This window comes from Typopeltis vanoorti, chromosome 12, assembly GCF_054136105.1.
Source record: "Typopeltis vanoorti isolate ZY-2024b chromosome 12, IOZ_Tvanoo_1.0, whole genome shotgun sequence".
Lineage (NCBI taxonomy): Eukaryota > Metazoa > Arthropoda > Arachnida > Uropygi > Thelyphonidae > Typopeltis > Typopeltis vanoorti.
This window is the reverse complement of record NC_143560.1, coordinates 33,036,269-33,056,971: the sequence shown is the minus strand read 5'-3', so window position 1 is coordinate 33,056,971 and position 20,703 is coordinate 33,036,269. Positions and strand designations below refer to the sequence as shown.

Below are 20,703 nucleotides of genomic sequence, written 5' to 3'. Positions count from 1 at the left end.
TGGTTGAATAAAAGATGCAAATGCAATACATTTACTTTACAAGCATAAATGCCTTCTATGTTAGGCTAGAAAAAATATAGTTTGGTTTAAAACAACAACAAAAAAACCCTACAACCTATAATAATTATTTAATTACTTAAATACCCGTGGAAGAAAAACATGATTCATGAGGGTGTGGACCTAATAAATTTAATTAATTACTAAATATTCTATCATTGATGTGAAAAGCTAATCTCCAGTTTTTCATCGATGATGGGTAAGTTAGTGTAGGTTCTTTATTCTTTCCAGATTTCAGTGATTTGTCAGTGCCTAAAAAAAAGGAAGGAAGGAAGGGAGGCTAACCACTAAGAGTCCTGATGCATATAGCAATTCAAGTCCTGCAATTCTATTCTATTGTACCAAGGATTAGTTCATGAGGATCTGAGAGCTGATCAGCATATAAAGGTGTGCACACCTAAATAACACTCATCTAACCAAGTTAATGAGTTATAATTTATGCTTCATATCCATGTTATTTCAATAATATCCAAAAGTTATTTCAGTTTCGGTAGATACCTGGACACTTTGCATCTATTTATTTGCTGATGTGTAAAAACAGCAAGGCAGGTCTGGTGCTTAAGGTTGCAGTGGTAGAAGACAGTGGATATGAAACCTAAATAGGTATAATGGCTAAGAGGATGATACTTGTGTTAGTCATGGAGAGGAAAAACTGTATTTATGGTATCTTGTTTCTGAGTAAATTTCTGAATGCTTCTGATACATCCTGAAGCACTTTCTTGGTTAGGATTTAGTTTTGTGTGCCGTTTTGATGCTTTTCCAATTTCTTCTGTGATGGGTTTTGTCTTAATTCCAATCATTTGCTGACCTGGTTTGCTGAATGAATAGCATATCTGCTCTCCAGTTGCAAATAACTTCTGACCTCCAGTACACTATCCAGTGCACTGAAGGCCTGAAGTGGTTTGAAAAAGTTTGATGTTTGTTCACTAGAGCAGGGAAATTAGATTATCAGATTAACTCACAGTACTATTCAGTACTGTGAGTTAACTAAGTACTGTGAATGTGCAACTGTTTTATTACCTTTCATACAAGGCAAAAAATAATGGTTTTATGAGAATCACATACAAAAAGAAAATCTTCATCTCATGATGTAAATAACAACTGTATTATAATGCACAAATATTAAACTGCAAGTTCAGAGCTAAGAAATAAGCTTTTGGCTAAAAATTCCTCAGTGTTTTGCAACATTGAGGAATTTTAATGCATTAATTATTATTATTATTATTATTATTTAGGCCTCAAAGGAGTCAAAAGCCTCATCGTGGGAGGTTCCTTCCTAGGAAACACAAGTCCATCAAGACTCATCATGAGAGGGCCCTCCTAGGAAACACAAAGTCTATCATACCATCCTTAAACTCATTGACCATTCTCACTCTCACCACTCTCTCAGGCAATGCATTCCATGGTTCAACCACTTTCCATGTAAAGAAACCACTCCTTACCCTCTTGCTCACAGTTTCCTTTCGTAACTTCCAGGGATGGCCCCTTGTCATCGCTCCTTCCTGCTGTTCAAGCAAAAGAACAACCTAATGTCAACCCTATAACCACCTTTCAACAGTGTAAAAGTATCGATCATATCACCTCTCCTTCTATCCACCAAACTCTGCAGTCCACATTCCCTCAGCCGATCCTCATAACTAACATTGTACAATCCTGAAACTGTCTTTGTTATCTGCCTTTGTACCCTTTCCACATTAATTTATCCCCTTCAAATCCTGGGGACCAAATCTGAGAACAATAGTCTAAGTGTGGTCTGATCAGAGTCTTATACAATGGAATGATAACTCTTTTATCTCTGCAGGTCAGCGTCCTTCTCATTATTGCAGCAATCCTCTGTGTTACCTTCACTACCTTTGCAATATGTCACCTGAATTTCAGGTTTCTATCAATCATCAACCCCAGATCTCTCTCTCTCTCTCTCGTCTCCCCTACTTCCTCCAGTATAGTTCCTCCAATAGAATATGCAGCGTCCCATCGATGTGTCCCAAACCTCAAGACCTTACATTTTGCTGCATTAAACCGACACCGCCATTCATTTGCCCATCTGTCTAGCTTATTCAAACCCTCTTGCAGGATTACCACATCTGCACTATTACTAATAACCCTTCCCAGCTTCACATCACCTGCAAAGAACTGAATATCCCCTTGCAATCCACTGACAATATCATTGATAAAAAGGTTAAGCAATATAGGTCCCAGTACTGAGCCCTGTGGGACCCCCTTGTAACCCTCTGCCTCCTTGAAACTGCCCCACCATACACAACTCTCTGATACCTATCGGACAGCCAATCCTGAATCCAGTTGACCAACCTGACATCCAAACCCATGTGCTGCAACTTAAATATCAGCTTATCATGTGGCACTCTGTCAAATGCCTTCACTAAATCCAAGAAAATGGCAGTATATGCCTTTCCCTCATCTACTGCTCTTGTAACTTTATTATAAAAGGCTAGCATATTACTAAAACAAGACTGCCCTTCACAAATCCATGTTGACTCTCACAGATAACATTACCCTCATCTGCCCAATGTTGTATACGGTCCTTAACTAATTTCTCCTAGATCTTAACAACTACTGATGACACACAAACTGGCCTATAATTAGACACTTCCAGGCTGCTACCGCCCTTATGCAATGGCACTATCTTCCCTTCCTTCTTCCATGGGCACCTTTCCTGTAGTGAGCCTTTCATTGAAAAGCCATGTCAAAGGAGCTGTTAGTTCTTTAGCACATTCTCTCAAAACTCGTGGTGAAATATCATCCAATCTTACAGCTTTACTGACATCCAGAGTACTCAGTATTTGAAACACGCTCTCCTCCTGCACCTCTAAACCTTGAACCTGCCCTATCCCTCTAGTATTAAAATTTACTCCTCCAGGATGAAATACACCAATAAAGTGTTCATTGAACAATTCCGCTATGTCCTCTGCATCAGTCACTTTATTCCCATTTTTATCCCACAATGTCATTTTTCCACAATCATTTCTCCTCCTACTGGCCACATAGCTAAAAAATTCCCTAGGATTTTCTTTGGATCTTAGTGCCAATCTCTTTTCATATTCCAGTTTCACCTTCCATACCATACTAGTCACTCTCCTGGCTGTGTCTGATATTCTTCATGCATCTGCTCTTCACCTGTCTCCTTATATCTCTTCCATAGCATCTTTTTCACATGCAGAACTTGTGGAATACAGCTTACTATTGCTGCTAACAAATATTCCTTCACAAATTCCCAAGCACTAATGATATCCCAGCCTTCCAATTCCTCTCTCCATGAAACTTTCCCAAGTTGATGTCTAAGACTATTATGGGAGAGACGTCATCTCAGTTATTATCAACTCTTCTGATGCTATGACCAAATCCAAAGCTCTTGAACCTCTTGTTCCCTCTATTACATGTTGCCTAAAACATTTGTCCCTCAAGAATTCTAGAAATTCCATTCCCTTATTGCTACATGCATCTTCCTCTCCCCAATTTATACAGCTGTAGTTAAAATCTCCCATAACAATAATTCTTCTTGCACTTGCCAAGCTCAACTGTCAAGTTGAGCTTGGCAAGTGCAAGAATTGTAAGAATTTGGCAAGCTCCTGGAGAATTGCAAGAATTTGGAAAGCTCCTGGTCCCCACCCTCTGTGCTCCTTGGTTTGTAGCAACATCCCACTAAATATCCTGTCTTGCCTATCTCTGCCTCACACCATATGCTTTCAAAATCATTAGTGTCACTGCCTTCCAAAGCCTCCACTCTTAGTGGATGTTAACTGATGTTAACATCCATTAACTGATCACTTATCTAATGCATAAAGCACTTTAAGATTCCTAAGTTACATTAACAATAAAATAATAATCTAATAAATCTGATATGATGTAATAAATAAGTAATAAGAAAAGTTGAGTAAAATTGTAGGCTCTAAGATTGTGATAGCAAATTATATACTAATCAATATCTCAGAAGTGGAGATAAAATAACCGGAAATGTCAGTCAAATACAGAATTCAGGAATAAAAGGATAAGAATATGATACTCATGGCTTTATAAAGGGTTGATCATGCCTTAGTAATTTACTAACTTTTTATAACAGAGTGACAGCAGAGTTGGATAAAAGAAATGACTACATGATGAGTCTTTTGACTCTATGGAGGCATGAATAATAATAATGATACTGCTCAATTTTGCCAGAGTGTTTCACAGGATACCCCATGGAACTCTGTCATGAAAACTGGAACAAATGGAGATGAACATGAAACTGGTGATATGGATATGAGGACAGTTGATGGACTGATAAAAAAAATTGGTACATGGAGCAGCAGAATTCATAGAAAGCAGATGCCTTGTGAAATACCACTAGCCACCTGATTTTTACTGAATCTTCCTCTATATACTACTTTTAGTTTGTTTAATTTGTTTTTATTTTAATTTGTACATAATTTGTACATGTAAGGCTAGTTCAGAAGCCTTAAGGTAGCAGCCCTACCACTGAACTATTCCATCGTCAGGCTAGTCCCCTGACATGGAGAACATAATTGTACTTGTAAGCTGACAGAAAAAGATAATCGGATTGAATCTATGGGAAATGACCCTGGAATGGAAAAGGTAAAACAAAAATGGAAATGACAAAATATAATACACATAGCAAACTGGAGTGTAAGAGGAATAGCATATAAAGAAATAGAATTAGACCAATTATTAAATGAAAGAAATTTTAAAATAGCAGTAATTACTGAAACAAAAAAAGAAATTAAAAGGAACTATGAGAACCAAAAATTTTAATGTGATATACGGTGGAGTCGACAGAGACCAAAGAGCACAAGCAGGAGTCATGATTTGGAATCATAACTCCCTTTCAAAACAGTTCAAATATAAATTATGGAATGGAAGAATAATAGAAGCTAGAATAAAAATAAATACAGGCTATTTAACAATAATTGGTTTATATGCCCCAGAAGAAGGAAGAGAACAGGATAATATTGATTTTTATAATCAGCTACAAAACATATATAATAAAATAAATAAAAATGATTACGTAATTTTAGCAGGAGACTTAAATGCAAGAATTGGAAACACGAAAATTAAAAATAATATAGGAATACATGGAGAACATACTCTAAACAGGAATGGCAAAAAATTGATTGACCTTGTAGTTTATAATAACCTAAAAATAATGAATTCCTTCTATAAACATAAAGACAAACATAAATATACTTGGGCAGCAAGAGGATGGAAAACAATATTAGATTACTTTATATTAAATCAAAAGACATCAAAATTTTCACTAGATGTTAGAGTTGACAGAAGGATATGAAATAAGCAATGACTACTTCCTTGTTAAAATAAAATTAAGATTACCACCTAAATGGCTACAAGTAACAAGAACAGAAAGAAAAATTGAAACATTTGTTTATAAAACTAGACTACTGAATGGCACAAATGTATAATGGCTATATGAACAAAGAATTAACTAATATCTAGATAAAATAAAACAAAATGAAGAAATAGAAATAGAATGGCTTAATATAAAAATGACACTAAATGCAGCAGCAAATGAAAGCTTAGGAAAGACCAAAAAATTCAATAAAAGGAAAAAACTGAAGATCTGGGATGATACAATCAAAGAAATAATCAAAAAGAAAAAAGAAGCCTATCACAAATGGTTAAGCAGTAAAAGATTAGAAGATGAAATAGAATATAAAAGAATAAGAGCCATAGCTAAAAGAGAAGTCAGAAAAAGACATAGAGAATCATGAAACAAATTTGTTTCTAATTTAGAACATGATTTATATATTACTATTATTACATGTATCTCCATGGAGTCAATAGACTCATCGTGGGAGACCCAAACTAGCAAAACAATATCTGTCATATCTCTTCTTGAATTCATTTACAGACGAAGAGCTCACAACTAAGTCAGGCAATGAATTCCACTCATTCACCACCCTCCAGGCAAAAAACCTTGTTCTGACATCCTTGTTAACCACACTCTTCTTTAATTTCCAGGGATGACCTCTTGTTCTTCCATCACTATCACACAGCTGAAACATTTCCCTTGCATCAATCCTATAAAAACCTTTCAGTAATTTAAATGTTTCTATCATATCCCCTCTTCTCTGCCTATCAGCCAACCTCTGCAATCCACAAGCTTTCAATCTATCAATGTAGGGAGCATTTTTTACATCACTCACCAACTTAGTCACTCTTCTCTGAACCCTCTCCACAGCCTCCTCATCTCCAAGGAATCCAGGTGACCATACCTGAGCACAGTAATCCAAATGTGGAAGTATCAACGCTTTATAAAGAGGAATAATAACCTCTTTATTTCTGGATGTCAGTGTGTTCCTCAACAACCAAGTAATCCTATGTGCAATCTTGGACGCCTTAGCAATGTGTCCTCTGAACTTCATCTCCCTATCTACCAACACCCCTAAGTCCCTAGCCTCATCAATCTCTCGGAGTACTGTTCCATCAATGTAGAACACAGCTGGTAATCTTTTAATCCCAAAATGCACGACTTTACACTTTTCCACATTGAACTGACATCCATTACCTTTTGCCCATTCTACCAGCTTATTTAAATCATCCTGCAAACTTTCAACATCAGCTTGATTTTTTATTGCGCTACCCAACTTTGCATCATCAGCAAACAACTGAATATCTCCCTGACACAGGAAATATGTATTAAAATGACATATTTCCTATGTCATTTTAATACAAATTAAACAACAATAGCCCAAGCACAGAGCCCTGAGGCACACCACTGGTCACCTGCCTCATCATGGACTCGGCACCACCATACACCACCTTCTGGTATCTCTCCCTGAGCCATTCTCCTATCCATATCACCAATTTAGTATCCATTCCCATCTGCTCCAATTTACATAACAGTGTTCCATGGGGTATCCTGTCAAAAGCCTTAGCAAAATCCCGAAGTACCACTGTGTAGCCAGTTCCTTTGTCCAACTCAGATGTCATTCTATTATGAAAAGTTAATAGATTGCTAAGGCAGGATCTACCTTTAACAAAACCATGTTGGCCTATATAGATTATCATATCCTGATCCACTCATTCTTGAATTTTGTCTTTAACCAACTTTTCCAATACTTTTACCACTACTCCTGAGATGGTGATTGGTCTGTAATTAACTACCGCAGTTTTAGAGCCACCCTTATACAAAGGAACTACTTTGCCTAACTTCCACTCCCTAGGGACCATACCAGAGTTCAAACTTAAATTAAATACCCAAGTAAGAGGGGTTGACAATTCATTTGCACATTCACGCAACACCCGAGCTGATATTCCATCTAAGCCTACAGCAGTGTTTGCATTTAAATTTTGCAATATATTAAATACCTCTGATTTCTTAGCTTCAATTCTCACATTAGTTATTGCTACAGGTACAGAGATATCCTCACTTGGATGACAGATTTTTGAAAAGAGATAACTCAGTAACTCAACTATTATATCTGTTTTTGTCATCTCAATACCATCGGCACCCACTAAAGTTATCCTTCTGAAGTCATTCTTACTTTTACTTGCCACATAGTGGAAGAACTCTTTGGGATTACCCTTGATCGCTTTGGCTAAGGTCTTCTCATAATCTGAATTAGCTTTTCCTACTATGCTGGTAACCTTCCTAGCTTGAGCCTTGTACTGCTCATGGGTGTATGATCGCCTTTCTCCTTGTAAATACTCCATAACATTTTCTTTTTTTGCAGATCAAGCTTGATACTACTGCTCATCCATCTAACGCCTGCCTTGTTTGACTTCCTGACCATGGGGACACAATCTGATATTGCTTTCCTCATATACCCGCTGATTTTATCCCATGCACGCTAACATCTTTCCCCTGAATATGTTTTGCCATGGGATGGCTGCAAGCTCACTCCAAAGATTGTTATAATTGCCTAACCTGTAGTTCCATATATACTCCTTCTTAACAGAAAAATCCACAGATTCTGCAACCTCCCAAGTCAATACCACATGATCGCTTTCGCCAATTGAAGTTAACGAGGGCACCTTACTTAAGCATATATCCTCTGAACCAATAACCAGGTCCAACACTCTCACACCACATGTCCCTTCAGTTATTATTATTATTATTATTACCCCAAGACTTCATGGAGTCAAAGACTCATCTGGGAGGTCCTTTTATCACACACACACATCTCATCATACCGGGCCTTAAACACACTCAAACTCTTTGCAGACACCACACTCTCAGGTAAGGCATTCCAATCATTCACAACTCTGCACGAAAAAAACCTGCCTCTCACTCCCCTACTCACACCCTCTTTATACAGTTTCCAGGGATGACCTCTGGTTCTCCCCTGATCTCCCACTATTCTCTGTAGAACTTCTCCACCATTGATCTTATAACAACCCCTTACCAACTTGTAGGTCTCTATCATATCTCCCCTCTTTCTCCTCTCCACCAGACTCTGCAAATTACATCTTCTCAATCTTTCCTCATACTCAACATTCCAGAGGTCAGAAACTACCTTAGTCAGTCACCTTTGGACCCTTTCCAACATTTCTTCATCCTTCTGAAAAACCGGTGACCAAATCTGGGCACAATAGTCCATGTATGGCCTAATCAAAGCCTTATATAACGGAACAAGAATCTCCCTACTTCTACACGACAGTGTCCTCCGCATCATTCCCAGAAGCCTTTGCGATGTCTTCACAATTTTGGCAATGTGTCCCCTAAATTTTAGATCCTTATCCACTATCACCCCCAGATCTCTTATTTCCTCTACCTCCAACAATATATTCTCACCAAGCATAAATTCTGCATCCCATCTTTGTTTTCCAAATTTTAAAACCTTACATTTTGCAACATTGAACTCACATCCCCATTTCCGTGCCCAATCACTCAGTTTATTCAAGTCTTCTTGCAAGGCCACAACATCTTCGCTACTCTTTATGGTTCATCCCAACTTTGCATCATCTGCAAACAACTGAATATCTCCATCCAAATCTTCACCAATATCATTAATATACAAGTTAAATAGTAATGGCTTTAAAACAGACCCATGAGGCACTCCACTAGTGCCTTTCCTTTTCCTGATTATCGCACCCCCATACACAACTTGTTGATACCCATCAGATAGCCAGTCTCCAATCCAATGCACTAATCTAATATCCAACCCCATCTGCTCTAGTTTGACTGTTAACTTATCATGAGGTACTCTATCAAAAGCTTTTGCAAAATCCAAGTATATTACTGTGTATCCTTCTCCTCTGTCCAAGGAAGCAGTCACTTTATTGTATTAAGTAAATAGATTACTAAAACATGACCTCCCTTTAGCAAATCCATGCTGTCCATCAAAGATTATACCATTGTTATCAACCCAACTCTGGATCCTAGTTCTCACAAGCTTCTCCAACAACTTAACCACAACATCTGACACACAGATAGGCCTATAGTTTGATGCTTGATTTCGATCACCTCCTTTATGAAGTAGCAAAATCTTGCCCTCCTTCCACTCCTTAGGAACTTGACCAAGTGGAAGACTCGTATTAAAAAAATATGTCAAGGCAGGTGTCAACTCTCTGGCACTTTCCGTCAGAATATGCGGTGATATATTATCAAGTCCCACAGCCTTATTTACATCTAGTTTACTCAACTCCCCAAACATCTCTTGCTCACTTACAGTCAGTCTCTCCTCCCCATTATCAACTGCTCTCAATCTCTCCATGAAGTCACATTCACAAGATTGAAAGATCTTTATGAACTGCTCATTAAGTATCTCCACCACACGTTCTGCAACATCTGTCTTCATACCATTTTCTCCAATCAATGTCATCCTTCCATAATCATTGTTTCTTTTGCTGGCTACATATCGAAAGAACTCCCTAGGATTCTTTTTGGCTTCATTAGCTAACTGCTGTTCATACCCCTCTTTAGCTACTCTCACCAACCAAGTCACCCTCTTTGCCTGGTCTTTGTAGACCTCATGAAATTGGTTATTTCCACTTCTGTTATGCTGCCTCCACAATGCCCTTTTTCTCTGTATCGCATGCTTAATCTCTTTATTCATCCATCTCACACCTACCTTATTTAACCTTCTCAACCTTGGAATACATTCAAACATTGCATCTGCTAGATAGTTTTTGAAAATCCCCCAAGCTGCATTGATCTCTTTTCCAGCTAACTCCTCATTCCATGCTACACCTGCAGGCTGTCTCCTGAGCTCTTCATAATCAACCCCCTTGTAGTTCCACATATACCCTTTACTCACAGGGGTCCTTGCACTGCTGGCAACCACCCAGGTAATCACCTCATGGTCACTCTCACCAATTGGTGGATGATTTGACACCTCATTTATAATTACATCCTCTGATGAGATGACCAAATCCACGACCTTTAATCCTCGTGTGCCCTGTTACATACTGTCTGAATTAGTTATCCCTCAAAAACTCAAGAAACTCATTTTCTTTACTTCCAGTTGCTATCTCATCATTCCAGTCTATATTGCCATAATTAAAATCACCCATAACGATCACCCTTTTCTTATTTGCTTGGCTAATTTGACTATACATTTTGCTATCACCACCATCCACATTACCTCGTCTATAACAACATCCCACGAAGTATTTGATTCCATTCACCTCTATCTTGCACCATACTGCCTCAAAACCACTGGCACTATTTCCATCTTGCATCTCTACTTTGTATGGACATTACTCTTTCTCTATCATCAATAGCACTCTCCCCCTCCCTTTTTACCCCTTCTATCCTCATGAAACACATCATACCCTTCCATCTCTATTCCTGTCAGGATGTCATCCTTTTCCAACCATGTCTCACTTATTCTGACAATCTTTGGGTGAACAGACACAATTAGTGCAACCATTTCACCTGCCTTGCTGTTTCAAGTAATTATCTCATAGAAGATGTATGAACTCCATTTCCTTTTTTCTACGTGATATTTCCTCCTTCCAATTGATATCACCATAATTAAAATCCCCTAATAATCACTAAAATTGCACTCATTGCACTAATTTGCTGATGCATGAATTCAATATCTCTCCCTGTACTCCCTGGCCTATAGCAGCATCCAACTGTATATTTGGTTGCATTGGTCACTATTTCGCACCAGACTGCCTCAAATGAACTCTCATTCACATGTCTATCATCTTGATATACTGCTTTCTTTAGCTGCAACAAATCAGCTATCATCAACAGTACTCCTCTCCCTGTTCTATCTTCTCTATCCTCCCTGAAAATACTGTGCCCATCACATTCAATTCCAGTGACCACATCTTCTACTGACAGCCAAGTTTCACTAATGCCTACAACTTTTGGTGAGATTGCACTGACTAATGCCAAAATTTCTTCACTCTTATTTCTAATGCGCTTCTTGCATTGGTATACAAAAATTGCAGATTCCCTCTAGATTTTGTACCGGCTTTATAACTGATATATAAGCCACCAATTCCAATAGTCCCATGCCGATTTTTATCCCCCTCTCTTCTGCAAATAAGGATCAATAAATATACCATCAGTGCTAAAGTTTCTCTCTCTTACACTCAACCTTTTCAATATTAGTTTCCCTGCCCAATTACTTCAACTTGTTCAGAAAACAGTAACTTCTTCAATCGCTTATGTCCTTCCATGTTCAGATGCAGTCTCTAGCATACAACTGTCTTTTTCATTCAAACACACTCCAAACATCAACAAATTCCAGACCTCTTTTTTTGCACATTCTTGTAATCATATCATTCATTATCATTGCTCATCTACTTAACTCGTAATTGTCAAAACGAGGCAGCACACACACTATCCTCCCATTGACACTTTTCCTCTTCACAATATCTAACAATGTTCTTAAATATTTTCCTACCCGATTTATACCACCACTCAGGTCATTTGTACCCACCATAACTATCATCTTGTCTGCTTCATGCCATCTCTTTACTGCTAAAGCCACTCTTTCTATTGTCCCACCAGCCAAGCACTCCTCATGCATACCACTCTCCATACCCTTAATCGTAGAATTACCATATATCTTACCACTCTTAACTTCATTCAAGTCCACACAAGGGTCACTCATGGACTCATTTTCTATGCTATTCAGCATGACTCTCCCAGTTTCATTTTCATTACTCAATGCTCTTTTACTTACTCCCCCCCCCACTCTCAAGACATCTCGTTTCTTCTAGGCCTCTTGAGGTTTTATTTTGTTGACTCCCAATCACTCCCATACTATTTATTACTGCATCATTCACCAAAGACTCACCATACATAATCCTGTTCTAGTTACTTCAGCTAAAGTAATCTCTATAGTCCTAATTTCTCTGTTTAACACTTTAAACTCAGTTTTAACTTCCAGTATCTCCTTACTGAGCACTTCCAATTCCTCATGTAGAAGATGAAGGTCATTTTTCAATTTCATGAACTCCCGCCGAAGTTCTTCTGCTACAGTCCCAATGTCAGCTTCCATTCCTAAACACTCCAGCCTATCCCGACACTTCTCACACACATCGACATTTTCGTTCTTCTCATTTAGCCAGACTGACCACAGATCCTTCACATTCTTCAATGCATACATGTAGCAGTTTCCGCAACGCATCCATTTTGAAAAATCTAACGCTGAGGCAGCCTTCGTGTAGAAGTAGGTTCTGCACACTGCTGATGTACGTTTCTTGTTGGATGTCATCTTTACATGTTGAAGTAGTGAAACAAACGGCAGCGAAAACACAATATATACAACACAGTTCCAAACAATAACACCACTGAAGGACACTTGTATCTAACCGATGCACAATTGCAGCACAATTTGAGACAAAAAGCCATACTATATTTAAATTTAAAAACACATTTTCTAGCCTAACTAAACACAACTGCCACATTCACCAAGGACACTAGCGCCATATAAAATAATATAAGATTTTGAAACACTTAAATGCAGATACCAAAGAAAACATAAAATTAAACACCTAATTGAAATTAGAAGAATTTCTAAATTACTACACAGAATTGTGGACAGACTAATATTTTAAAAAAGACAACTGGCAAACAATCAACAAAAATGAAAAGGAAATAACTAAAGAAGAATTAGAAATCAGTCTGAAAGAAAGAAGAAACGGAAAATCACCTGGCGAAGATAAGCTAGGTTCAGAACTATATAAATATGCAGGAACAAGATTCAAAGAAAGACTCTTATTATTTTTAAATAACATTTATTCAACTGATATCCCCCAATAGAATGGAAAAAAGCAATTGTGATTCCTATCTTTAAAAAACTATACATAATAAATAACGGAAAAAACTCACGTAGAAATATTATTTAATAGTATAATTTTCACCTGTGTGTCACAGGCATCTTCAGTACAATTAAGCACAAAATTAAACACTAACTGACAATTCCAAAAAGCACCACCTAAGTAGCTGGTGTAAGATAACTAAAAAGGTCAATAACTTTCCTAAAAAAAAAAAAAAAAAAAAAAAAAAAAAAAAATTAATACAATAAAAAGTTAGGAAAGATTAGCTGATTTGTAAAGTACTATCTCCCATAAAGGGGATAGACGTAAGCCATCGGATCTGTTTAAGTTAGGAGAATGAAGTAGAGTTTCACATGCTTCTTTATAAAGGCGTTCCATGAGAAACTGACTTTTGTGAAGAACTCTTGTCTTTCTCCAATGAACTCTGTGTCTAGTGAAGATGGCATGTTCTGCAAGTCCAGACTTTTCAGGTTTAAAGTATTCAATATAAGATTGGTGTTCTTCTAGCCGAATGGAGGCAGATCTTCCCGTTTGTCCGAAATAACATAATCCACAAGAGCACGGAATCTGGTAGACACCTGGATGATTAAGATGTGGAAGCTTGTCCTTTGGAGAAGCGAGAAAGGTGGAGATTTTTCTAAACGGTCGAAAGGCAACAAAAATATTCAGTGGTTTTAAAGTTTTTGCTATACGTTCACTGATGCCTTGTATATAAGGGATGGTAATGCGCGTTATTTCCTCTGTGTTTGAAGAGGGAGATATATTAAATCTACTCAAAGTTCTTTTAATGAAGCAATTCTTATAGCCATTAGATAGAAAGGAAGAAGTTATATATCGTATTTCTTGCTGTAAAAGATCGTCTGTAGAACAAAAGGAGTGGGCCCGATGAACCAGTGTTTTAATAGTTCCTGCCTTTTGACTGGGATGGTGATGAGATTCCGCATGGATAAAATGGCCTGTATGAGTCTTCTTTCTATAAACTGAGAAATGTAGGTTACCATCTGGTTGGTGAAGAATTAGAAGATCTAAAAAGGCTAACTGCTTATTTGATTCTACTTCTAGGGTAAACTTGATCCTAGGATGAAATGCGTTTAACTTATTGAGAAATTGTTGAAGTTCATCAGAAGAGCCATTCCATACAGCAAAAATGTCATTGACATATCTGAACCAATGAGTAGGTCTGGGAGAAATATTGTCAAAGATACGCTGTTCAAAATGTTCCATAAAGAAATTGGAGTTAGCAGGAGAGAGAGGATTACCCATTGCTGTTCCTTCAATTTGTTGATACAACTTATTTTTAAAAGAAAAATAACCAGAATTTATTACAAAATCAAATAAGTTTACAATGCTGAAGGAATTCAATACTTTCCGAAAGAGGCACATTTGTAAATAAAGAAACAACATCTAAACTGATCATGATATCAGAAATGTCCAAATGATGAAGATGCCTGTGACACACAGGCGAAGATTATACTATTAAATAATATTTCTACGTGAGTTTTTTCCGTTATTTATTATGTATAGTTATGTCTACTCATGGTTTACCTCTTTTAAAACTTATCTTTAAAAAAGGTAACAGAGATGACCCTAAAAACTATAGAGGTATCAGTATACTAAATTCCTGTTTCAAAATATATAGCAGAATCTTAAATAGCAAACTAATGAAATATTCCGAAATCTTTATTTTAGAAGTACAGAATGGATTTAGAAAAGAACGATCGTGTATAGACCCGGCCTTTTGCCTAAAATTAATAATAGAGAAAAGAAGAGAATATAATTTAGAAACACGTATTGCATTTATTGACTTTGAAAAAGCATTTGACAAAGTTAAAAGAAACATTATTTAACATATTAAAAGAAAGACAAATACCAAATAATATCCTAAAAGCTATCACAAGCATTATGAAAATAATCAAATACAAATAAGATTAAACCACGAGCTATCATATACAAGAGAGATAAACCAAAGGGTCCGACAGGGATGTCCCCTCTCAGCAACTCTTTTTAATATCTATTTAAATGTAATAATAATAAAATGGAATAAAAATTTACATCAAGGAATTAAACTTTCTCCTACAGTAAGCTTAAACACTCTCCTCTTTGCCGATGACCAAATAATAATTACAAATTCTGAAAATAACTTACAGAAAGCTATTTTAGATCTAAATGAGATAGCCAAAGATTATGGTATGATAATATCAACAGAAAAATCAAAAACTATGGCCTTTAAAGGACAAGATCCAGCAAGAACTAAAATAGTAATAGATAACAAGATCTTAGAACAGGTGAATTCATTTAACTACCTAGGATGCATGATCACATATGAAAATGAAAAAGATATAAATGTAAAAATTGCAAAATATTTAAAAATAACAGGTGTAATTAACTCTATATTTAAACCAAACTAAAAGTATACAATACATTAGCCCTACCAGTCTTAATGTATGGAAGCAAAATCTGGACAATAAAACAAAAAGACAAACAAAGATTAACAACAGCAGAAATGAAGTTTATGAGAAAAACTGCAAAGTATACCCTATTTGATCGCAAAAGAAATGAAGAAATTATGAAAGAATTAAACCAAGAACCAGTAATAGAAAAAATTAAAAAATATAAACATAAATGGATGGAACACGTTCAAAGAATGAAAACATAAAGATTACCAAAACAAGCCATTAGGAAAAAGAAAACCAGGACGTCCTCTTAAACGATTCAAAGATGACTTCGAAGGCCGGAACAGGCCATGCTAGGCATAAATCCTTGATATGCATGATGATGATGATGATTTGTACAATGATTTAGGAAATGATTTGAAGGAAAATATTCAGTTGTTTTCTGATTGGGTAGGGTAACAGTTAATCAAAGCAATGTAGAGAATTTGCAGGAAGATTTAAATAGGCTGACAATATGGGCATAAGATAATGAGTATCACTTTAATGTGGAAAAGTGTAGAGTTATGCTTTTAAGATAAAAATATTACAAGCTGTGTATCACAATGAGGGAACTGTACTCCAGGAAATTAATGAAACTAGGAGTTTAGGGGTGTTAATAGACAGAGTTGAATACAGAGAACATATTGCTAAGGTTGTCAAGGTAGCTCATAGGATTATTTGGTTATTGAAGAACACACTAGCAAGCAGGAATAAAGAAGTCATCATTCCTCTTTATAAGGCCTTGATACACCCTCATCTGGATTACTGTGCTCAGGTCTCTGATCACCTGGTTTTCTTGGGAATGAGGAAGTAATGGACACAATCCAAAGACAAGTGAACAAAATATTGAGTGGTTTCTGGAATTCCCTATGATGACAGATTAATTTGTGGGTTGCAAAAGTTGGTTGACAGGCAAAAAAGAGGGGGGGATATGATAGATACATTTAAAGTTGCTAAAGGGGATTTATAGAAATCATGAAGAGGATATATTTTAGCACTTGGCTAGAGGGAACAGAACAAGAGATCATCCCTGGAAACTGAGAAAGGGTGGTTAGCAAAGGTGTGAGAACTAGATTTTTCACTTGCAGAGAGTGGTGAATAAGTAGAATGGATTGTCAGAGTCAGTTGTGATTGATTCCTCTGTCAATGAGAGGTATGATAAATATTGTGTGGATAGATTGGGTCTCCCATCATGTGTCTTTAGACTCCATTGAGGTGCCATGCAATAATAATAATAATCATTACTGTTGACACTAGGATGACTAATTACAATTTCATAAACTTCTTTAAATTGTGATCATATGCCAGGTTATGCTACAAGGTATGATCAGAAAGGCTAGATTTTTCATAATTATTACATTTCATATGTCATTTGTGCTGAATTAGGAATTGAATATGTTCTTTAATGTTGTAAGGGATTTAAAGGAGGCATTAAGGTTGTGTTTGTGCAGCATCTGTTTATTTTTATTTATTTATTTTTAATTACTCCAGGAAGGTAGGCAATAATTGGTTACCATCAGTATTGCTACCATTACCAGTATTTTTAATTAGAACATAATATGACTGAAAATTTTCTCTAATTATATATATAAAAAACAAGACTAGCTTTGATGTAGTTTTTTCCCATTAGAGTTCAAGTTAGTAGGGTTAACATCTTGAACATATCAGTGATACTCTGCATATCATGTGAATCGCAATATATCATGTTTATTTTTGTATATGTATTCACGGTGTGAATACATATACACAAAATATATGTATTTTGTGTATATGTATGGAGATCAAATAGTATATTAGTATGGAGATCAAAACATCAGTATTTGTGTGTGTGTGTGTATATGCATACACACACGTTTTCCAAATAAAAACACATTAGTATGGAGATCAAAACATCAGGTAATTATTTTGATTTACATTAAGTTAACCCTATCACTCCAACATTGTAGTAATCTTCATAATTTTACCATAATGAATGCTGATTGCCATATAAGAATGAAAGAAAGGAAATACAGCTATGTGCTATGTCTGTAAATTTCGTGTCTCTTTGCATTTTATATGGCATGAAAAATTTCAGAGTAAAATAAGGAGGGACAGAATTCATTCTGAAAAAATATGATGAATCATTTTGCATAATGCAACACATGCATTATACATTTCAATTACAATTAATAGATTACTTGGAATGTGTGCTTCTGTAAAGGCAGATCATCTAGTTTCTTGCACTTAATATTAATATCTATGGTAGTTTTTTTTAAATTATTATGTTTTTTTGTATTTTTATTCATTTTTACCTCTTCTGAAAGCCCTGCTCTAGAGACTAAACATGGAACTTTTTCAAGTCACTTAGGTCACCAATAAGCAAAGTGGTGGCGACGTGAGGAGCTTAAGGATCTTCCTCAGCCATAGCCAAGTTAGCCGGTCTTGGGCGTGGGCAGCAGGGTTTTTTCCACCAGTTTATCTGAGGTTTTTCATCCCGCAAGCAGGCAAACCGGCCCCGTGAACACACAGGTTACAGTCATAAATACTTACGGCAAGGAAGGCAACGGGAAACCACCTTGCTCATAATCATCTCTCCCTAGAATGGTAGCATTTAGCTACCCTCCCGTGGCCGTATGGCAGATGGGAACCAGAAGAAGGTGGTCTCACACAGGACAATGAAATTCATCTTCTACCTAAAGACAATCACAAATATCCATGCACGCTGTATGATTCAAACCCTCAGCCTGTTGATTGGAGAACAGATATCCTAACCACTCAGCCAACCAAGGCCATTTCTGGAAATTATCCACTTTAATAATTTCAATCTGAAATAAGAGGTTTTTAAAACATCCCTCAGCTGTAATGAAAATGATGAAAAGGAAAAAAAATGAGATTATTAAAAAGAAATATTATAAAGATAACTATAATGATCACTACCTCTGCTTCCTTGTAGATGTTACTGAGTATCATGTGCACAACTTTCTGATATTTATTCCAGAAATTAAATCCACCTTCCTCTAAACCAGGTGTTCGTTCTAACCATACCTGAAATGAAAACAGAAATTATTAATTTTGGATATTATTATTATTATTATATATTTTTTTATAGTTTTAAAGTGGTTCTAACTCCTGTTTTTAATTTAAAATGTCAAAAAGTAATTCTACTTGTCATGCTGAAGATGATATATAATTCGCTGAAATTGGCCAAGTAGAATAGAAATTTTCAGTGCTGAAAATTGAATAGAGTTCATCATGGTCATCAACGAGCAAAGAACAAAGGATGTCGCCATCTTTACAGTTACTCAAGGGAAGAAAGGTGAGTCTTAAAGTGCAACAAGTGCTTGAAGGATTTATTGTCCGATGAAAATCATATAACCTGCAGGAAATACCCTAGGAATCTTCACTTTACATGTTCCAGAATTTCAGAAACAACAAGGCAATGCAAATCCAGTGCAAAATGAGAGGAATGGAAGTGCCTATACTGCAGAGAGAACAAAGAAATGCTGCCACCCATGGTGCAACCGATTACACAGGAGGCAGAATCAGACAATGAACTGAACAGACAAAAAAATACAGGTGAGTCTTTCGATTTAACAATCTCATAAAAGCCAGCAGACTGAAAAAAATGGTTGCCAAGGACTTAAACGCATCACAAGACAATACACCAATCTTTCTATCTGAGTATTTAACACCATTCAATCAGAATCTGTTGGACCAAGCAAGAAAAGCAAAAAACAAGAAAAAAAAAATTATCAATTTTTGTAGATCAGAGATGGCAAGATATTCTTGAGAAAGTCACAAACATCAAAGTCGATACAAATAAAAAACTCAGAAGACATAGATAGGCTGCCAGAGTGAAACAAAGACTCCTAATTAGTTCATAAAGAAGACTTCAACACAACAAAAATGAATGTGAACCATCAGACAGATGTAATAACACCAGACTACATCAGCAATTGTACTTTTGATTCTGCAAATTTATTACTAGAAAAAGGTTTAGAGAATATAAAAGCCAGCTTAGTAGATCTTGTGCAAGAATTCTTTGATAAATAAAATGAACAAATAACAAAAAAAAATATTAGTGAATATGAGAATTTTGTTAAATATAATAATTGAACAGTCGAAGAAGTCTTGCAAATAGTAAAAGACATTAAAATCAGCATTAATGTACTAACTGACAGGCAACACAAATTGATAAAAGAGACATCCAAACTCCATCAACAACTTAATTCCCTAAAACTACAATACGAACTTTTAATTCAGCAATAACATAAAGAATACCTTGTCATAAACGGTCTTCTGGAAACTGCATCCACAGAAAATCTCAGAGACAGTAGTTTTAAAGTTAGGCCATGCATTTTGACATCCCCCTACAGCATAATGACATTCAGACATAAATTGGATTCCCAGGAAGAACAAGAAACGAGGCTTGCCACAACTCGCACCAGTCATAGTTTGTCTGACAAGCAAGTCCACAAGAGACAATCTCATAACATAAGACATTTGTGAGACTGGATGGTATACCAGCTCGTGTCGTATGTGAAGCGGCTAAAGAATTGTCAGTGCCCTTGACCATTTTGTTTAATTTGAGTCTCGGGTCTGGGTTAGTCCCAAGGTGGTGGAAAGAGGGGAAAATAGTTCCAGTGCATAAAGGAGGTTCCAAGACTGCTGTTGTAAATTACAGACCGATCAGCATATCAGGAATCGTTGTCAAGGTCTTGGAGAAATTAGTCAAGAGAAGAATACAGGACTGGATAGATGAAAATGGGATACTGTATAGGGGACAGCGTGGTTTTGTGAAGGGTAGATCATGCCTCAGTAACTTGCTCACATTTTATAACACAGTGACGGCTGAACTGGATAAGGTTAACGGGTTTACAGTGATTCCACTGGGCCTTGCTAAGGCCTTTCACAGGATACCACATGGAATTCTAATCAGTAAACTGCAGCATATGGGAATGGATATAGGGTTAGTGAGATGGATAGGAGGGTGGTTGATGGAGAGATATCAGAGAGT

General features: G+C 36.5%; 1 protein-coding gene across 2 annotated transcripts in view; it reads right to left on the bottom strand.

The window, feature by feature from the left end:
* The window catches only part of v (Tryptophan 2,3-dioxygenase vermilion), a 243,195-nt gene that overhangs the window by 76,798 nt on the left and 145,694 nt on the right, over positions 1 to 20,703 (bottom strand). For both annotated transcript variants that reach the window (XR_016549167.1, XM_090401607.1), the window contains exon 9: positions 18,624 to 18,731. Coding sequence is in view for 1 of the 2 variants with exons in the window: in XM_090401607.1 (XP_090257733.1) it covers positions 18,624 to 18,731 (108 nt within the window). In the remaining variant the exon portion in view is untranslated. The remainder of the gene's footprint in view (positions 1 to 18,623; positions 18,732 to 20,703) is intronic.